General features: G+C 42.7%; 2 protein-coding genes across 2 annotated transcripts; both read right to left on the bottom strand.

Moving 5' to 3' along the window:
- Positions 1–6,630: 6,630 nt before the first annotated feature.
- snx10b (sorting nexin 10b) lies at positions 6,631–9,097 on the bottom strand. The gene is made up of 5 exons (XM_071919331.2): positions 8,983–9,097; positions 8,797–8,897; positions 8,060–8,161; positions 7,606–7,821; positions 6,631–7,316 (listed from the first exon to the last, which is right to left on the bottom strand). Exons 1-5 carry the CDS (start codon positions 9,073–9,075, stop codon positions 7,187–7,189), a joined length of 642 nt encoding a protein of 213 aa, XP_071775432.1. The 5' UTR covers positions 9,076–9,097; the 3' UTR covers positions 6,631–7,186.
- Positions 9,098–9,967: 870 nt separating this feature from the next.
- On the bottom strand, positions 9,968–14,055 carry cbx3b (chromobox homolog 3b). The gene is made up of 5 exons (XM_071919327.2): positions 13,885–14,055; positions 13,313–13,453; positions 13,021–13,186; positions 11,772–11,929; positions 9,968–11,336 (listed from the first exon to the last, which is right to left on the bottom strand). The coding sequence occupies exons 2-5, from the start codon at positions 13,450–13,452 to the stop codon at positions 11,216–11,218; spliced, it is 585 nt and encodes a 194-aa protein (XP_071775428.1). The 5' UTR covers position 13,453; positions 13,885–14,055; the 3' UTR covers positions 9,968–11,215.
- Positions 14,056–20,144: the final 6,089 nt, after the last annotated feature.

The raw sequence follows: 20,144 nt of genomic DNA, 5'->3' as shown, positions 1-20,144 counted from the left end.
ATGGTTTCGGCAGTTTTTCAATACCCAATGTGTGATATTATGAGCTGCAGGCCGGGTTTGGTGGCAGGCTAGTAAATAAATGGGACTAGACAGGTCATTTGTTCCGAGCACCACACCCACTTCTCGCCCACGTTATCGGTGTCTGTTCTTGCTGCTTGTTAATTGCCTTCTGGGAGCAGCAGGCAGCGGTGTCGAGGGAAGACCTGTATATCTCAGGAGCAGGAGGGGAGACTCAAGTGGCGGCTCCGGCCGAGGACAGAGACGGTATAAAGAGTCCAGTTTTCTCCCAAACACCAACATCAACCACCCAGAGGATGCTGAGTTATGCCTCCAACGTCATCGCGCTCCAGCCGATATTTAAGGCTGATATATCTGTTATTGCTCTAGCAACAGAGGAGCTTGTCATTCCTCTCACTTACTGTATGCATCACCATTACAAACAGGTCTCGCGTTTCAGTGTGGGCCGGTGCGGGGCTGGCGGTCCAGGCTGTCAGGCTGGGGAGAGCTATGTGCTGACATGTCACTCAGGATAAATCAGGCTCATCAAAGTGACAGGTGTTTGTCCACCTGCTATAAACATCTCCCACGCCTTGCCCCTGTGCCGTCTGCTCGCACATTATTTACTAGGCTCCAGCCTCCTTTCTCTGGCCCTGTTTACTCTCTGGCTGCCCAGCAGTATGGCTCTAATATCAGGTCAGTGCTCCGCCACTGATTTACTCCACTAGTTAGTGAGGTGAGTAATGACCCTCAATGGTCTGGGAGGCTAGGTTGTAATCAAGGGAGGTCAGAAATGTGAGAGATGCTCTAACTGTAATTACAGCCTTCCCCACACTGTACTTTGAACGCTTCACAGCAGCTGCCCGCCTGCCAATCCTGTGCAAGCTGATCACTCCTCTCTCTCTATTGCATTTCTCCCTCCCTCTCTCTTCCTCCTTTACCCCCCACAGAGTTAGATGCCCCTGGTTGTAATGACCTGGAGGTTCCAGCTCAGTGTCAACTCCTAATTTAGCAGCTTTTGCATGAGACAGCCCCTGACGCAGGAAAAAGGAACTGAAAGAATGAGGGTTGAGTTACCTGGGGCTTGCTGAACTAACTGGATGAGTCACTGGATAGCAGATTGCTGCCATCACTCCCATTTAGTGTCACTGCTGGCTGTGGTACATAGAACAGGTAGGTATACGCCTTGTCAAGCGAACCTGAACTGATTTAGTGATCATGGTACTCGTGGGTGTGCTCATCAGTACAGAGGGACCATGTAGATCCCAGACTGATTCAAGCACGCTCTGAGCTGGGGGCAGGCGTCACCGTAGAGAGGCAGAGAGCGAAGCTATACAGGGCAATGGTAGAAGAAATAACCATTTGAGCAGGTTGTGTAGAATATCTGCTGATGAGAAAGGAGACACTAACAGCAGCTGCAGCACAGCTGTAAGTCTAATGATATAATGAGCACTCTGCCCTTCATTAGAGCAGTTGGCAGCTATCTTGACTTAAACAATGTCTTAATATTCATTGATAGAAAGTGTTGATTCATTCTCTTAATTTAGCTCGGTCTGCAGTTATGCTGAGGGATAAAGGGTGGGGAAAAGTAGGAAAATGTAAAGGAAATTGTTCTTTTTCAAGGGACTAAATGTGATAAACAGCATAAATAAGATAGGGTATATTCAATACTCCTTGTTTTTAGTATCTTAGTAAACTTCTCTCCAGGACTTTATGTGCATTGCACCATATCTGCAGAACTTCAGACATTCTGGTTTGGCAGACCACAACAGTTACCATTTTACGTGCATATTAATGAATTTGACATAGGCCTATTAACATACCATGAATGATAATCATGTGAATTTAGGATACTCATTACATATGTATTACATGAATAGCAGGTGGGGTAATTTGAGTAATTTGTGGCTATATGCGGACATTGGGATGATGGACGGTGTCTGGAGAAGACAAGCTGAGCCGGCCAGTGGATCTACTGCAGAGTAAGGAGAATTTAGGCTCATCATAAAAGATTTCTCCTTGCCTCTTATTTCACTCGGACATTTTTATGCTTTTTTTATTTTCTACCTCATTGCAGCCGTGAGCTGCCTGCTGATTTACACACACTGGCAGTGAAGCACAGAGGCCTCGAGAGACAGTGCCCTCTACCCCTCCATTTTTCCCCTCCATTTCTCCACCCTCTGTCGTCCTCTCGCTGCCACCACCGGGCTTCTCTCCATCCGCTGAACCTGGTCCGCCCAAAGAGCTCCCCCTGTCCTCGTTCCTCATCTCTAACAAGACATTAGTCTGCTGGGGTTGTTATTCACACATGATCTTGTGACACACCGAGGGGCTGTTCCCCTGTGCCGAGACACAAAATCATTTAAAGATGAGCAAAAACACATCGTGGAAACCTACTGATTCAGACGGAATAAAGCTATTCTGCAACACTCACATTTCATGTCAAAGCCTCGCTCTCACAGTGTTGTGTAAGCTCATTACAGCCTTTAGGACCTCTGTGGCTGGAGTGAATGCTTAAAGTGAACCGCTACATAGTATGCTTGTACAATATGCTCACTCTATTCATTGAACGTGTTTGTTTTAGCATGCATTCATGAATATTTGTGAATATATAAGTATGTACACATGCAACACAAGGCCCTTTACTCACATCCGCCTGCTGTCAGCTGCAGGCTCCAAAGGGAACGTGTCTCTGCTTTTACACACCATATTATTTCGGGGTGGAAATTATGATGCAGTGATCTCAACTTCCCTTTTCCCCTCAGGCCCTGTGTTTGAGGCAGAAGAGTTGGTTTCACGCTGATAGGCCCTAGATTTCAGGAGATGAGAAGCTGTTGCTTGCCTTGGTACAGTGATCACGCTCCTTCCCAGTAATTGCTACATCCATGCAGAAAACGACGACAGCATGTGCAGGGGAAATAGCAGGTATAGCCAAGCAGAACCAAGGAAAGGTAGCCGGGCTGTCGGATTTGATGAATGACGGATAGCTCTTAAGTCAGCTCATTTCCATCTCTGACAATTGACTGACAGAGAAAAATGTTGCAGCCTTGAGAAAAGACTGAAAAGTGAGTGTTTTTTCACAGATTGGAGTGGGTGTTAAGATAGGGTTGGCTTGGAACACATACACACTGACAGACACAGATACACACACGCACACACACACACATACACACACACACAGGCAAGTTACAAGGACAGATGTGGTGGCGTCAGGAATCCAGGAATTCATTGTCAGGTAGCAGGATTTTTGTGGCCATCAGTAAATCAGTGCTGGATATTGGCATGCAACGTGGGAGACCTTGGGAAACGTTCAGAGTTGAGGTGTATGTTATTAATAATTCAATTAATTCCTGACTTCCAGAACACTCACCTTGATCCTTCATCTGCTCCTACTTAATTTGATTGCCTCGTGAATGATTGCTGTGTGCGAATCCCAAACCAGTCACTTCTGTGTAGCAGGTTGAACCACATTTTTACCTTACACCCGCTGTATAACAAGCTACACAGCAGTATCACCGACCCTGTGCCATTATCGTATGATTGCCGTCGGTGTACAACTCTGGCTTCATTCCTTAGCTCATCTCCTATCTATAGGCTGTGCAGCTGGCTTTCCCTGATATCGACTCATCCCGGTTCCACAGAGCCGCAGTCACAGAGATTTAATATCTCAAGTGGTGCTGAACTCCTATTGCTACTAATGGATCCTGTATAATGTGGCACTTAAAATGCATGAGCAGCCTCTGATTTATCTGTAATTTGCCTCCACTGGAGCATATCTCCCTCAATACTTCCATTTGTTTTTGACTCTACGCAGTCTGTTCAGTGAGAAACCTGATTGGGACTTCATATTGTTACTCTCAAGTTGGACAATTTGGTTTTTCCATCACGTAAAATGGATTTTTGCTTTTGTAATTCTGTGTTAATTACACAGTGGAGGAAATGGCAACTCAAGCATGAGATCGCAGAGGCGAGGTGGAGGTTATTTGAGCTGTCGTAGCAGAAAGAAGTGCTGACTTGGTCTGAGGCAGATGGGCTTCTCCCAGTGGGGCCATTCTGCTCTCTCTTATCTTCTACTATTTCTACGTGGCAAACAGTAAACAGAGTAATCACAGTAAACAGAGCTGGGGCATTTCTGATAACAATCTAAACAGAATTTAATTTTGTGTACTTTTCTAAATAATTCTGGTAATGGCCAGCCGAAAATCACCCTGCAAACAGTCAGAGGGACTGTACTTGCTCCCTACGTTTTCGCTCCATTTGACCTCTTCGGGGTCAGGCAACATTTAGCAGAGCAGGGAGCTGTTAGCCAATCGATCGTTGGAGGCCTGATGGGTTTAAATGTGTCAGTGTTGTCATGGCAGCAGAGCAACACTGACAGGCAAGGCTACAGCGGCTCAAGGTTAACAGCCAGTGGACCAGAGAAGCAGACCATTAAAAGAGGAGTCAATACTCCTGGACAAGTCAGACTAAAACCAGCAGTGTAAACGTTTCAATCCACAGCACATGTGTAGAAAAAAGCAGGCTGTTAGTGAGCCAAGAGATTAACGTAGTCTCACCGGGGGGGAAACTCATTGGCATGTTCACATGCATGCATGATTTATTTTAAGATCACACAGCAGACATTATCTATGTAACTGTTGGTTTCAAAGCCTCACATGAATTATTTTCTTAAAGTGATATTACTTGCTGTACATTTTAACATGTGTACTTTGATGAGTTTATGAGCAGTCAGCCTCTAACATTAGCTGCCCTGATTATCTGTATTCGCCAACAGTATTGGTGAACCATATGTGCAAGAAAGATGCCAATGTTGGTGGTATTTCTAGTATTTCCTATGGGGACATGAGTGCTAAGTGACAAATATTCTCCTCAAGTGAAATATTGCTTTAAGTCTGGACTGAGCAGACTGTAGTGGAAGTTTTCTGTAATAAAGAGACTTGGAGATGAGAAGTTGTCCTTCTGTTATCTTTATTGCAAGGCACAATGCCCACCCAACGAGTGTGAGGCAAAGAGCAAACCAATGTGTTTTGTCCACCCTTTTTATAATCATGTAGTAGAAACAGCTGAGTCATGAGAAGTCCGGCACATTCTTATACTTGAAACGGTCTACGATTAGGGTGCATCTGTGCAAGACAAAATCCAGTTCCAACCGGACACTCAAGGCCTTCTCTGGTCAGAACCTTTGTTTATCTCACTGGTGGAGAATGGAAAATTACTGAAGACAGAGACAGCATTCAACTGAGAAATGGTATCATGCTTGATACATGATGAATAGAATGGCCAGGTTCCGGAGATAAAAGATTTCCAGTGCAGACAAGGACCAATTCAACTAGCCACTGTTTTATCTGTCTCAGGTCAGGTCAAAGGCATGAGAGATGTGCTGAACAGCAGTTTGTAAATTTCCACACAGAGATGAGCTCTCATAATAATACAAAGAGAGTACAGTACAGATATTAAAGACATATAGAATAGTATAATAGTGTAATTTCCTCCACACAGACCACATCTGAATTATTATTTCTTCAATGGCAGACCGTTAAGTGTGTAAAATGATCCTCCCAGAATATTCTATAAAGCAGGATGAGTAAATTTGCACACCGTAAGCCTAGAAAATAACAATTTATGAAAAGGCATTAATGATAGAGCTATGAGAGGGTAAAACAAGCATTGCTTTGTGTATGCATGTGCACATACTGTATGTGCGTGTGTGTGAATGAACCGTTGTTTAAGACCCTAGCTGTGTTGTCTGTATGTATTAGAGGAACGAACTCCTCTTGAATATCAAGCTACACCAAACGCCTGCAGCCCTGACAGCCTCAGTACCTGTGTGCTCTGTAGGTGCAGGGCGATGCTGCCCCACACAGTCAAGCACTGACAGACACATGCATATATTAGCATGTGTGGATGTGCATGGGCACACACACACACACACACACACACACACAGTCACACACACATTTATCCTAGCACAAAACATCAAAATTAGAATTTAACAAGACACCTTCTGGGAAGACGTCATGCCTTCTTTCTACTCCCAATTTAGGTTTGTGGGCTTTCCTACTGTCCGGGCCGTTCTGCTGCTCAGAGCGGAGCAGGTCGGGGGTGACGTCACCCCTCTGCTTCCCCGCCACAAGCCCATTGTCTGTTCCTGCTCTGAATTCATGATGAATATCACAGTCCCTGCAGAGAGACGCGCTAATCTAATTAGCTGTGCAGATATGTCAGTCTGCCATCACTCTGTTTAGTGGTCATTACCTCTGCATAAGCATGGTGCTGCTCGCTGTGGGAACGCATATGTGTGTTCATCACACACAACACACACACACATACACACACACACACACATAGGGCGACAGAGGCATGTGACTGTAGAAAATAGGCTTATACACATATAGAGAAAGAGAGAGAGGCAGACAGAGAGAGGTGGCTTGTCAGTGCAGCTGGCATTTTGTTGAGCAGGGAGCAGAGCAGCCTGTCTACCTGGTAGCCCTCTCAGACAGGAGCGGGTCCACTGGGATCCCACAGGACCTCCCACCAGACACACACCTGACAGGAGGACGGTCTGATAACTCTTTAGAGACCCTATTACACACGTCTTACTGCTAAGCATGCAGCGGCCACCAGATGACAAGCTTCCCAGACACTGTAGTTTATTAGGAAGATGAGGTCAGGCACAGACACAATGCATTAGACTGCCACTGTATATAGTGAAGACATCACAGTATTATTTGTGCACCTCTGGCAAATCACACCTTGTGTATGACCATGATTCATAATACTGTTTTAGATTTGTTTATGAAGTAAATATAGCTAATGACACCATGTGGAAACTGTTTAGTGCGTGCACAAAACAGATAGTTGGATGTAGCAATACTGCCATCTTGTGGCAAATTGTTGCTACCTCCTTAAGACAGCCATACAAAAACACACTGGTAAACAACAATGCTTTATGGACATTTTACTGATGAAAATGTATGGCTACGCATTGATTACTATTTACATCATTCAAATTGAATTAGCTGAACAAGAGCATAATAAACTATGACATGCTTTAAACTTGAAATAATTAAGAACAACCACAAAACAAAAAAGTGCAGTGTGACACAGAGTAACAGGCTACTTTCTTCTTCAAACAAGACACAAGTGTATAGGCTCTAATGTTTCCTCCGGTGTTATGATAATGATATTTTCATAAAGATCCAAACGAACAGCTGAGCACCTCCTCCTGGCTCGCTCCCATTACATCAAGTGAAGCGGCGGTCTCTGCTTTGTTTAGTGCTATGTCTTTACTCCTGGGCTCTGGATCTGTAAACACTGAGCTGGAACAACAGAAATGGGAATAGGGGATGGAGGGGGAATTTCAGTTTACAATTCATGAAATAATGGGAGTATAGGGAGCTCTCATTTAATCTGAACAGGAAAATATATCGGCAAGATTTTATTGTAATGTGTACTTTGCCCTACTGCTGAAAAAGCAAATTGAAAAAAAGCCAGCAGTTACAGAGACTCCACCCTGCTGAAGGGTCCTTGAGCAAGAAACGGGATTTTTTTGTGAAAGCAAAAAGAGAATTTCTGTACAGGGATCATTAAAATATCACATTATGATACCTGTCTGAGTCAGAGTCACAGGAGGTGCTGAGGTCCTTCTGCAGGTCCTCCTCAGAGTTGAAGCGTCTCAGGCTGCAGCCACAGCGCTGGACGGCCTGGGCCACAGAGTAGTGGGTCCTTCCTGCAGCACAGGCCTGCATCTTGGACACACTGAGCTGTGACTGCAGGAAGAGGTGCAGACAGCTGTCCGACAACAGCAGCGGGCTCTGGACGATCCTGGGGAATTAGAGGAACAAACAGATTTGGGTTGTTGTTGCTCTATACTGTGATAAAACTGTACATTTATACTTCTTCGGTTCACTTCATCCTCATAAACCAGCAGTCACATGGCCTGGAGCTTGTTAACAATCAGACACACTGGTTATGTCATGTTATGTTTGTGTCTACTGTGTGCTGTGCTATGTGAAAGTTCATCCGTTTATTGATCTGTGAGATGTGTGAAAATCGCTCTTACTGTTCCAAGAATTTCTGGAGCCCCTTCATCCTGTCAGTGATTTGTTGGGCGTTGTTCAGGCTGAAGAAGGGGTTTTTGGGGGGCAGCTCTGGTAACTGCACCCTGCACATGAAACAAATGAAGGGTTTCATTCCAAAATGCTGTATATCCATTTTAGAAAAAAAAAATTGTTACCTGAAATCCATCAGGCAACATCTGAAAAACATAAATGATTCTGTCCTCAAAAAAACAAAAAAAAAAACAACAACAACAATTTTATAAGCAAATGACTTAAGATCCCCCTAATTTCATTACTAACCCATAATGTGCTTAACCTTTATGTCAGCAGTCAATATGGGAGAGTGGGTGTCATTTTGGTCACACTTTATCTGTAAAGTCCAGTGTTGATACTGAACTTCCTATCATGTGACTATAATGTGTCACTAAAAAGTGATACTCAAGTGATACTGATACTCTTCACCAAATAGGCAAGTGACACTTTATTGAACATCTATTTTTTTGTCACCTGATAGTTAGTTGAATAACACTGGCCTATCCAAATACCATCTGTTTTTTTTTTTTAAATGGTGGATATCTCATTTTGGACCGAAACTCTTCAAATACACCTTAAAAATTATTGGCATCACTGGGGCAGATTACTGTAAACAGAAAAAATTAAAGTGGAAGTTTACTTTGTTAATTCTGATGCTGTCAGTCAAGTCACCACCAATTCTAAATATACAGTAAAATGGACTTACATGAGCAGGGAGTTTGCTTGTAGCTTCTGCCTGAGCCACACAAACTCACTGTATCTTCTCCTCACACATGAGATCTTCTTGGTGAAGCACACGCTGTTAGTCTGAGGGAAAACACAAGACATTTACAATAAGGCTCACACTTTGAATGTAGAGATCAAAACAACTTAGCTTTATCTTCATACTTACATGTAAACAAATTTCATAGTCTATATAGGCGTGCCAGAAGTCGTTCTTTTGTATCTTCGGGTCCCGCACCCAGACGCTGATGACCTGCTGCATGGAGAAGGGAGGTGAGACACTGCAACTTCAGACAGAATGCACTGTCTTGTGAAAAAGGGAAGTTTTTTATTGTCAGATAGAGGAAGTACAATCATCAGCACACAAAAATGCAGAATAGGAAAACCCCGCCAAGTATCCTTTATTGCTCCAGAGAAAACAGAAATAATTCATCTGTTTTACGGTGTGGTTTGAGGCAGCGCTGTACCAGGATTTGAAGCCTCTGAACTCAAACTGTGGCACGTGATATTCTAAGATCTCTTGTCTTTTGTCTAAGTTTTAAACACTTGTCAAACTCATGAACAGCTCATCAGTTCTACAGTATGATTTCACACCTACCTCGCTCACCAAGTTATCAATCATTTCTCTCATCATCCAAACTTTGATTCTACAAGTTTGAATCTAACAGTCAACTCTGTATTGTTGCGCTCTGAGCATACAGTAGTGCCACTGCCTTTTATTCCACTGAGGTTTATTGTCCAAGAGCAAAGGTTTCAAAATAAAGTCATAAGGCTGAGATAAGCTCCTCACCATTGCTGCCACTTCCAATAAAAATAAAAGATATGAAAGAACATATTCACAACAATATCTTCCTGCTGATTATCGCATAACAAATCTGCTGTTATGGTCACCTGTGCCGACATGCATGTGTCACATCAGCTACTGAACTTCTCACGTGTCTATTGCTGTATTGATTTTTAGTTAGAATCAAATGTCTTCTACAACAGTTGTAGAATGCATTCTTCTAAGGTTAAGGTATGTGTTTTCATACTGAGTATCATCATATTATAACTGATAATCATTTTCATTGTTTCATAGTCACTTTCATTATTGTTCTTAATCAGATGGTTCAGCATGTGACAAACGTGAAGTCAAAAACATCAAGAGTAACACGTCACAGAATGTTTCCTTTATTCACAGACTTCACAGATCCATGGTCAACAGTTACAGTAATTCAGTAGCAGGTATGTTTTAAGAGGTTTAAGGTTCAGCTGATTGTCCCATAACAGTCTAGTCATGGGAGATATGTCAAGTCAGGACAGTGCCATCGGGATACATTACAGGTATCGCACATGGGCCTGAATAATTACTGGAAGACAATGCCCTGAATAACTGGGCAGTCTCATATCTATAAAGTGCTACATTTAACAATCTTGTTAACCACTGTAGGCGCACAAAAATTACAAATCTCAACAGATGTAAATCTCACTAGATTTACTTTAGAAACACTGAGCCTTGCTGAATAATTTTGCCAGGGCATCACGTTGGGAAAAGGTAACAGACCAAATAGTTATTTAAAAATTGAACAAGACCTTCTTGTTAGGATTCAAAAAAGATACAACAGAACACAAACAAAAAGATTTGGTACATAGCAGCTGATCGGAAATATGGAAAAATATTTGGTGGGCACCATTTTCAAATAATCTACATCAACCACAAGGGTTATACAGAGACACAGTGGGGGTACAGTTAAAGGTTTGGCTATAAACACCTCACACAATACAAGTTCAAACAACACACATGTTCGAACAACAGATCTACCATCATCAGCTAACCAAATGGGTAGATGGACTGGAGGTACGGTTCTGACAGTAGTTTGTTTATTCTAGTTTATTCCTATATAAGATATAAAGCATACATTAGACAACCAAGGGCCCGTCCCAAAGGAAGATCCTTGTAGCTAAATAGGAGTGTAAAATAGTAAATACTATGTAACAATAAGTCTGAAAAACAAAACACATGTCCACAGTGATTGTGTCTGCTACATGATGACACAAGACCAAAGCTGCTACAGGTTAGTTCGACCCCTAATCAATCGCTCCACACAAAGGTTAGTTTCAGTCTCCATCATGTTCTCCACAAAGGCACAGTGACCTCATTGAGCACCACGGGATTGAGAGCACTTAAAATTCAGCCCCGCTGAGGTTCTCGCGCCTGCCAGAATTCGTAAATCTACCTGCAGCGGGACATAATTTCACACAGCGTGCCTCTAATGTCAGCTGAAGGAGGACACTCGATGGAGGTTAAACTAAGCTTCAGGTTTGAACACAGCTGTTTATCAGTTCACCTCCATGCTCTTGTACACAAACCCATAAACACACACACACACACACACACACACACACACACACACACACACACTTCACTGCTCCTCATCTCCACAGTGCCAGGTCAGCTTCTGCTCGTAGAAGTCGACGACCACCTGGGGACACCTGGCGCTCGCCTCCCGGGCCGACAGCAGGGCCACATCGTCCGAGTTCTTCCTGTGGGGAAAACACACAATGGACCGGGTGCTTAAAGATGGCCGCCTCCCGGTCTTCATGTCTTCGTTTCATGCTCATCCATGAATGAAAAGTGTCCGAATTGCAACACACACTCTTGCAGTTAAGTTATTCTGTGGTATGGGCTAAAGGGACTGAATAACATCAATTTAAAACTGCCATTTTTATGCACTTGGCCCATTCCAGTCTATCATTACTGTGGTTACACATATGAAACATCCAAGAGGACTTCCTCAGATTCAGAATTATTTGCCTGCTGTCACTTACCACACTTACAAAAGTAATGCTTATCCCTATTTTAAACGCAAAACCATTTTTTGCATTTGCCGTCCAACAAACTGTTCCGCTCCGCTGCACATCTACTCAGCTGTTGGCATTCGCTCAAGGACAGAGGAAAAGAGGAAGCACCGGAGTTACCATTTGACTAGGAACATGAGCTCTCCCTGTCTGTCTGTGGAGCCGATGATGCACTCAGGCTCGAGGTAAGTGCCGAGGCTATTGGGGGTTTCTGACTGCTCATCATCTGGCTCAAGGGCGTCCCTGTCTCTCTGCTCGGTGTAGGCCTGCTGCTGCGACTGCACACAGGACCGGGACAAGAATAACACAAACAACAGCAACAGCAGTTAGACAGTTAGACAACGTCAGCGTCAAGACACACCCTACTTGTGGTATTTTTTACTGTATATGCTCAATACAAAAAAAAGGAAATGTAGCTGCTTTCACTTCCAGAAACACTGCAAAAAACATAACCACACAAGTAGAAGCAAAACAGGGTGAGAGAGTTTCGCTTGTTTCCAATGCAGTTGCACTCATTTCAAGAATTTTCTAGGAACAAGGGACAGTATCTTGATATAAGGTAGATCAATCCGCTAGTATCAGATAATGTTAGACTCAAGATAATTCTTGAATCAATATGATTTTTATTGGAAACAAGTGAATTTATCCCATTTGCAGATTTGATCACTTGTTTGAAGAAAAATAAGAGTTTAAGACTAATACTAGACTTGTGAAGATGGATATTTGTGAAAATGCACTGAATGTAGCTTCTCAAGCACTTATTTTATAAATGTCATTTTATTCAGTATAACTTCCTCATGGCCCGCCATCACCAATGAACTCACTCACAATTCAATTCCCTCTACAGTTGCAACCAAGCTGTACGCCATATGGCTTGAACACACACAGCTATAAAATGTTGCATATATGCATATGGCAACAGTCTAGTGTCCATATGTGTTTTGTAGGTTTTTTATGTCTTGTGTTTTCCCTTTACACTGAACGTGTGATCCTGATGTACTTGTACCATGTATTTCATTTCATACTGTAAAATCCTTTAAGTTGTCAGTACGTCTCTGCACCAATTTCACTAAAAGACTCCTGCATGTTTACTGTATTGGTAAATAACTGATTTGTTTATAGTCCTTATAAGTAATTTATCATGTTTATCATATTTATTTTAGAGAAATAGCAGAATTATATATAATACTAGTTGTTAGTTTCCTGACTGAAAGCTAAAAGTAGGTTCTGTAAGACTATATAAAAAAAAAAGAGCATGATAGTAGATAGATTTTCTTGTTGTTCAAATTTAGGTGCGGAAGTTCAGTGAATAACATGGAAATAACATGCAATCATAGACGTTCCACCACCACGACTCTCACACACTCACAATTTCCGTCTCCTGTTCAGCCGATTCTTCCTTGGGGATAAACTCTGGCTCTTGTTGTTCAAGATCCTCTTCCTCATTCTCCGCAGACAGGTGCAGGTGTTTCAGAAACTCTTCAATGAGTTCAGGACAGTCCAAGTTGTCCTCTGGTTCCCAAGTGTTGTCAGCACTAAAAAGATATTAAAATCAATTACTGGTAGCATAGTGAAAAGAATACAATTTCCTATTCATACATACACAAAAATTGACAATTTCAGCAAGTATCTAAATGATTTAACTCTAATATCTCCCTTACTCAGTGAAGCCTTTCCACTTGAGGAAGTACTCCACTCTTCCATTAGAGATCCTGCGGCGAATTATTTTTTCCACCACAAACTCCTGGACAACTGTAGTCTCCTCAGTCTTCCTCTGTTTGACAGTCTGTTTCTTTCTCATCCTGCCATGAAAGAATAAACAGACGATTTCCAACTAGCTCATATGATGTCAGGCCACTCACATGCATAGGGAAACATGACAGAAAGTTCAGAGATCTACTTCTTTCCTGAAACTCAAAAATGATGCAAAATGCAACACTTTCGTCCCCCTGCTGCTTAAATATTTGCAGAACAACATGGCAGTAGTGAACACTATGTTGTGCCCTTCAGACAATGATCCATCCACACTTATTATAGCGCTCCACCTGCTGTTTCTTTCGGAAGCACATACTACTCCTCAGATGAGATATGTAACACGTTTGTATCTACACATCTGTATTGTTCACTGGGTCAGCTGAGTTGGAAACACGGCGTGCGAACAGCAGGCGGAAAACATTAATGAAAACCTGTCTGAATGATGCACAAGACGCTGTAATGAACAATATGCACGTACGCTTTCGGTGTTTACTTTATCTCGGCGGATAGCCAACTGCGGTGTTGTTATTTTTGGAGCTTGTCGGCAGAAACTACCTGCACACAACGCCGTCGATGTTGCTTTGTGCGCAAATGTGTCGGTCGGCGTGTTTACATTAGGAAAATAACTTTTCATCAATGAGTTAAAATTAAAGATGGCCGTGGATGCTCGGAGGAAGTGGTTGCCAAGGGAAAAGGTCATGCCAGGAAAACCGGGAGGAGACGACGGGGACGCGCACGTCGCCGACCAATCACAGCGCAGTCCGCTCGTCCGTCCCGTCCAGTGGTCCGGAACAGCCCTGCCACCCATGGGCGTCAGCTGGGTATGGCAAGGTACGGACACTAGCCATGCCTTAAGCCCTGACTGATTCCACATTTGATCTAGTGGCTTTTATCACCGTAAAAGAGAGCAAAGATCAAACCATTCAAAATTTATTTCAGGGTATTCAGGTATAATGTCCCCTCTTAAAAAAGTTGTGTGCAAGATAGATTGGTGAGCTGCTGTACGTCTAATAATTTATCACACTGGCTAAATGAGAATATCTTGTCAGTCATCAGTAATTCCACTCTGTACCCAGAGATGTTTAGGTGCCAAATGATATCAGATGCAGGGATTTCACCATACCCCAGAGTAGTCTATACCTGCTCCAGATATTCTGTGTGTGGATGTTTAGGTATAATAATTATACAGCTCGGGACATATTTTCTCACAGTAAAGATATCTAATTTATTTGACTGTCCAGGATTCAATGCAGGCTGCTTAAACTGCAAATACAGGCAAGATAGTGAGGAAGGATGAAAGGATAATATAGAACATTCACCTAACATTATTATTATTACTATTATTATTGTTACGATTATTATAATTATTATTAGTAGTATTATTATTATTATTTATTATTATTATTTATTTTATTATTTATTGCTGCTTTTTAAAATATTTTTTTATTGGTATTTTACAGCTACACTACATTGCTAGAACCATTGATAAGCTCATAGGTTTTCACGGAGAGGATCTTTACTCCAGGACCTCCTGAACCGCACTGAGAGGATCACAGAAAAACAACCTCTGGAGGGTTTGATTGACAGCTCCCTTTTAGCCAATGAGAAGAGCCAAAGCTGCTGATTGGCCAAATGAAATACCACTGACACGCTTTCCTCTTTGTTCCAAGTTTACCATTTTCCCCAAGTTATTCCATACCATTTTACAACATCCCACTAGGTGACGCTGCCTGTCTGTGTTCAGCTGTGAGGTTCAGCAAGCCGGAGCTCGATGCTCTCGCTCCCACCAATTAAGTAATGAGAATGGATTTGTGGTGAAAGCTCATAGCAAAAGGCAGCGGAACAAAAGCTTTTACCGGAAGGTGGATCCACATAGGAATTGTCTCTGATACCACTAAATCCTCATGTCTGGGTTGCATAACATTAAACACATTTGTCCATGAAATGTACTTATGCAAGCACCGTAAGAGTGTAACATGCCAGTGGGAAGCCTACAGTAAAAGCAGCACATGGTCTTCTATCACAGCCTGAGAATTAATGTCTCACTTTCGTATCCCAGCCACTTTCAATGAGAAAACACTTGGGAGGCCCAGGGGATGTGATTAAAAGTGGTTCCAGTGGAAAGGCTGGCAGGCGGCCGCGTGGAAGATGAATGTGGTGTGTATCGTCTCCAGGAAAGGAGCTTATTGATCACAGTCTCAAAAGGGACGGGACACAGGACTCATGCAGGTTGCAGATCAATGCTTGGTCATTGGGACTTGCCACGTAATGCCCCATCCAATTCCCAGTGCAATGTAAACTTCACATAGGAGCTCGACTGATGATCTGATAGTCAGGAATCGCAGGTTCACCACCAACAAACCCAAGGTGGTGAGAGGGTGTTTTTTCTGTGATTAATTATTAATGCCATGTTGGAGATATTCTCAACAACAAAACACTGTTTTCTGTCTTTGTTTCCAGCAACTCCCATTGCAAATTGTTTCCCCCTTTCCACATCAACTTCTGTTAAAGCTATTAGAGAAAATGTTTCCCTTGTGAAAATGAGTGTTGAAATCTGTGGTGATATTTTTGAGTGATTTTTGAAAAAGCTGCTTTTCTTTCCCATTTTTTTTTTCAATTGCACTCTGCATTGTCCACTGTTCTAACCAAAGCAGTATACTGTAATATTCAACCAGAATTTATATTTATTCAAGTATTCAGCCAGCGCAGGAGCTACAATTTTCAATATGAAAACCCGGGACAGGTTTTTTCTTTCTCTGAGTTTAGATACATTCATCAGCAAGAACACTACAGCAAACATTTTGACACAGAGAATCACATCAGCCCTACATTACATCTTCATCTGCATGTGTCAGAGTGTCTCTCCCCCTGAGTAGACCCCAGAAACCGAGGGAAGACATGTGTGTTAGCTGCCATATGACCCACTGTTGCCCTCTGACCCCTGCCTGTTGGCCTGTTGGGGTTTTAGTAACAGTTACCATAGTAACTGGACTGCTAATAGGGTCGAGTTGTCGCTGTAGGCGCGGGAATGGCAGTAATACATGCATGGGGGTCCTGTCTGGGCGTACTACTCTGCTACAGTATGGATCATTTTTGGTTCTGTTAACCCAACTCTTTGAAACACTGGGCAGCCTTCAGGGCATTTCAGCTGGGAAACACAACTGGGAAATGTTCTTTGCACCCGAAACACAAGGCAGAATATTTCCTTACAGTTATTATTATTCTCAATGCAGGAACATATAGCGCAATTATTTTACCCTTCAAAACTGCCAATTAAAATTACCCCTAAAGTTTCTTTCAGTGTATCACAACCCAATTAGCATAGGGAATGAATATAGTAATGGTGCTGTTTAGTGATTATGAAACATTGAAAGCAAGGGAGTAGCCTGAGTGACAGCCTGAGGGAATTAGAGAAATCTTTGAGATGTTATTTCGAACATATTTTATGTATTACATGTGTTTGTAGCCTACAAGTTTCAACAAAAAGTGAATAATGATGCTCAGAGTGATTTGAAGCATTTCTTTTGTGCCTAAAACCAAAGGAACTGAACCCAAGACTGATCAGCGCACTAAAAATGAAATACAGATGTTGATGAAATGACGTGCTCCAACGTACAGGGTGAAATGATAGATCACTCTGCGCCATCACCCCCCCCCCCCTCCCCCTAAATCTGCTCAGTCCCTCCTGGAGAAGCACATTCCTGGGGCCCGCTGTGAATGTACCAGTCACACAGAGGGCGTTGAGGAGAGCCACCCTGTCGGAGCAGAAACGAGTCCAGATGGCTGCGTCCCGCTGGGCAGGGCTCTGGATGAAGTGAGTGGTCGTCTGTGTGGCTCGGGCCAAAGCTGACTGGACCCTTTTCACACACCGGGTCCCTGGCGTTCCCTCAGTACCACCCCGAGGCTCTCGGGTTACAGCCAGACCCAGGACGTTCATGTAGGTCCTGTTATTCTTACAGAGCATGGATCTGGTTGTGTAAAGAACAGCGTTCAATTCTCTCACAGTGAAATAGTATTAGCTGATGGCAGGTCGGGGTAGGAAAGCGATTTACATGAGGTCATTACTGATTGATTGCGTTTTTACACTGTGCTTTCTTGGAGATCATTACCCCAATGCAAACGCACACACACACACACACACACACACACACACACACACACACACACACGCACACAAAACCACATTTGGAATAAGGTCAGCAGTATCTGAGCTGAGATGCTTTACTGTCACCAGCTCTGCCACCGCGGCAGGAGCCCTCAGCACCTTCATCAACTCCACAAGCCGTCCTCGGATCACATTCAGAGCCACATACCGGATCAATCTGGGTCTATAAAGTATATGTTCTTCTATATGGATCCAGCAGTGGCAGAAAGGAAAGTGATTTTTCACTGGGAACAGAGGAAGCGGGATAGCAGACCACCTGGATTTGCTTCCAGTTGATCTGTCTCCAGTTTCAGAGCAGTTATCGTGGCCCTCAGAAACATTCTCCCCAGTTATTCTATACCTCGGTCTGGCATGGAGGGCTTCGGGTGGGGGGGGGTCGCTTTGCTTTGTGTCTATAGAGTTACGCCTGACCTGTCATGATAGGAATGCATCTTACCGGTATTCATTTCACTACAGGTTTCACTTAGGTCAGAAGCGATATTAATTTTCAAACCAAAAATGTCCATGTTTAGTGCACTGTGTTGCCATATTACATATTGTGGAATTAAGAGGGGTATTTTTTTCCCATGTACGTGTCTTGCCAGAAGGCAGAGGGCAGGTCAGCCATTTTCAATGCACCTAGAACAGATACTGTAGGCGTTCAGTGTATTGCTCAAGGATGTATTGACGGGCATGAATACTGGCTGTCACAAAAGTTAAACCTATGGCCTTTCAGTAACAGAGCAGTCCTGGTATGGTCTCTCTTTCCACCAGCATGCCCCACTATGCCCTAACCATGTTAGTGTCACAGGTTTGATCCCCATAACAGCCTGGATCCATCCCTATTAAGAGCATCCTTATGTTGATAGTGTGATATGTGAAAAGAGCAAATTCTTCATTACTCATTACATCATTACTGAGTGTAATATGGCATTACTGTGCTACAACTGACTCTTCTGTGGTGAAGAGGTACTATTGAATAACTATGTAGTTGTCAAAATACAAATATTGTACTATACTTTATAGTGTAGTCATCCCAAATACATCAGAATTTAATGAGGAATTTATCACATAAGTCAAACATGAACTGAAAATAAATAAATACATGGATTTATATACATAAATGAAGTTGAACTGTTGCAACCATTTAAAATTGATGGTTCAGCTGTGCAGAAGAGTTTCAGATGGAACTGAAGGAAAAAGAAAATCATGGGTGGAAGAGCAAAAATAAAGTTTTAGACTCAGTTGGGCTGAAGAAGAAAGTTTCAGAGCGGCTCTAGTTGGACAGTGGAGGTGGCTTTGTTCCCAGCATAAACAGGTGGTGATTTCATCCCATGTGCCTCTTGGCTGGGTAGTTTCCGCTCCACAACATGGAGCCCATCAGATCCTGTAACAGCATGATTGACAGGTGAATGGCACCAATGAGGAACAACCCTCTTTCCCCCGGGGGCCAATGTGGCTCAAAGTGAATGGATAAGAGTGGAAGGGAGAAAGAGTGTCTTTGAACCTAAAAAGACTATTTCCCCCCTTCTTCTTCTTCTTCTCCTTTTCTCCCAGTCATTCTGTGTGCCATTCTCCCTGCTTTTCTTTCTTTTCTCTGTGCGGGTGTTTTGTTCTTCTGAATTTTGTGGCTGATGGAGCTAGTTGACTCGGGGCGTCAGGCAGAGAAAAACGTGAGTAACGTTAAATGAGGTCCTTTCAGAGGCACACGGAGGAATGTGTCAGTCAGTTCACAGGCCTGGTTTTGTCTGTAGCTTTTAGAGGGACCGGCAGGGGGGTAAGGTGATGGGAGGGTGGAAAGTTAGACAGAGAGAGAGAGAAAGAAAGAGAGAGAGAGAAAGGTGGGATGATTAAAGAATAAGTCTAAAATCAGAGCCAGTGCACTCCCCTGCCTATGTTCTCCTTTTTGCAATGCAGGATTGTCTTTGTTATTACCAGATCACTACCAAAAATTTCTAAAACTAACAAAAAGTAAATAAGTAAATGTAATATTGTCAGCCCAGCTGAACGTGTTGTCCTGTAAATCAAATAAGCAAATTAAATGAACAAATAAATTATGTATACTTTTGTACTGACAGCATTATAAACATTATGAAAAGGATATACTCTTTTGAACATCATGAAATTGATATAGTTAAGCTATTTTTTCGTACCTCCAATTTAGGTGATTTTCATGTTTTAACTTAAGCTGAAGGTTAAATGGTCCAGACTAGGTTTAATGAGCCTAAGGCCCATAAAAACCATTCCATTTCCACGATCAAATTTCAAAAACACAGTCTTAAAATCAGGCTGTTTTTTCTCAATGCCTGATGAGTTGACTTTGTGAAGACACAAGGCTTTGATCTAACAGCAGCAATGTTTTGTAGCAGAGTAGAGTGCTTTTGAAATGGTGTTTGGTCTTGATTAATTGCACTGTTTTTTTTAAATGTAATTTGACACGAATACTCAAATACTCACATGCACTGGGTCTCTTGATGGATTGCTCTCCACTGGTCACTCATACAGCGATGATCAGTGCTGTCTGCAAGGAGGGTGTTTGCCTTCTTGTGGCCTGTCTTTGTCACACATCCCCTTCCATCTCGGTTTGTCTCACC

Source organism: Centroberyx gerrardi, chromosome 12 (genome assembly GCF_048128805.1).
Source record: "Centroberyx gerrardi isolate f3 chromosome 12, fCenGer3.hap1.cur.20231027, whole genome shotgun sequence".
NCBI lineage: Eukaryota > Metazoa > Chordata > Actinopteri > Beryciformes > Berycidae > Centroberyx > Centroberyx gerrardi.
This window is presented reverse-complemented; position numbering and strand designations above follow the sequence as displayed.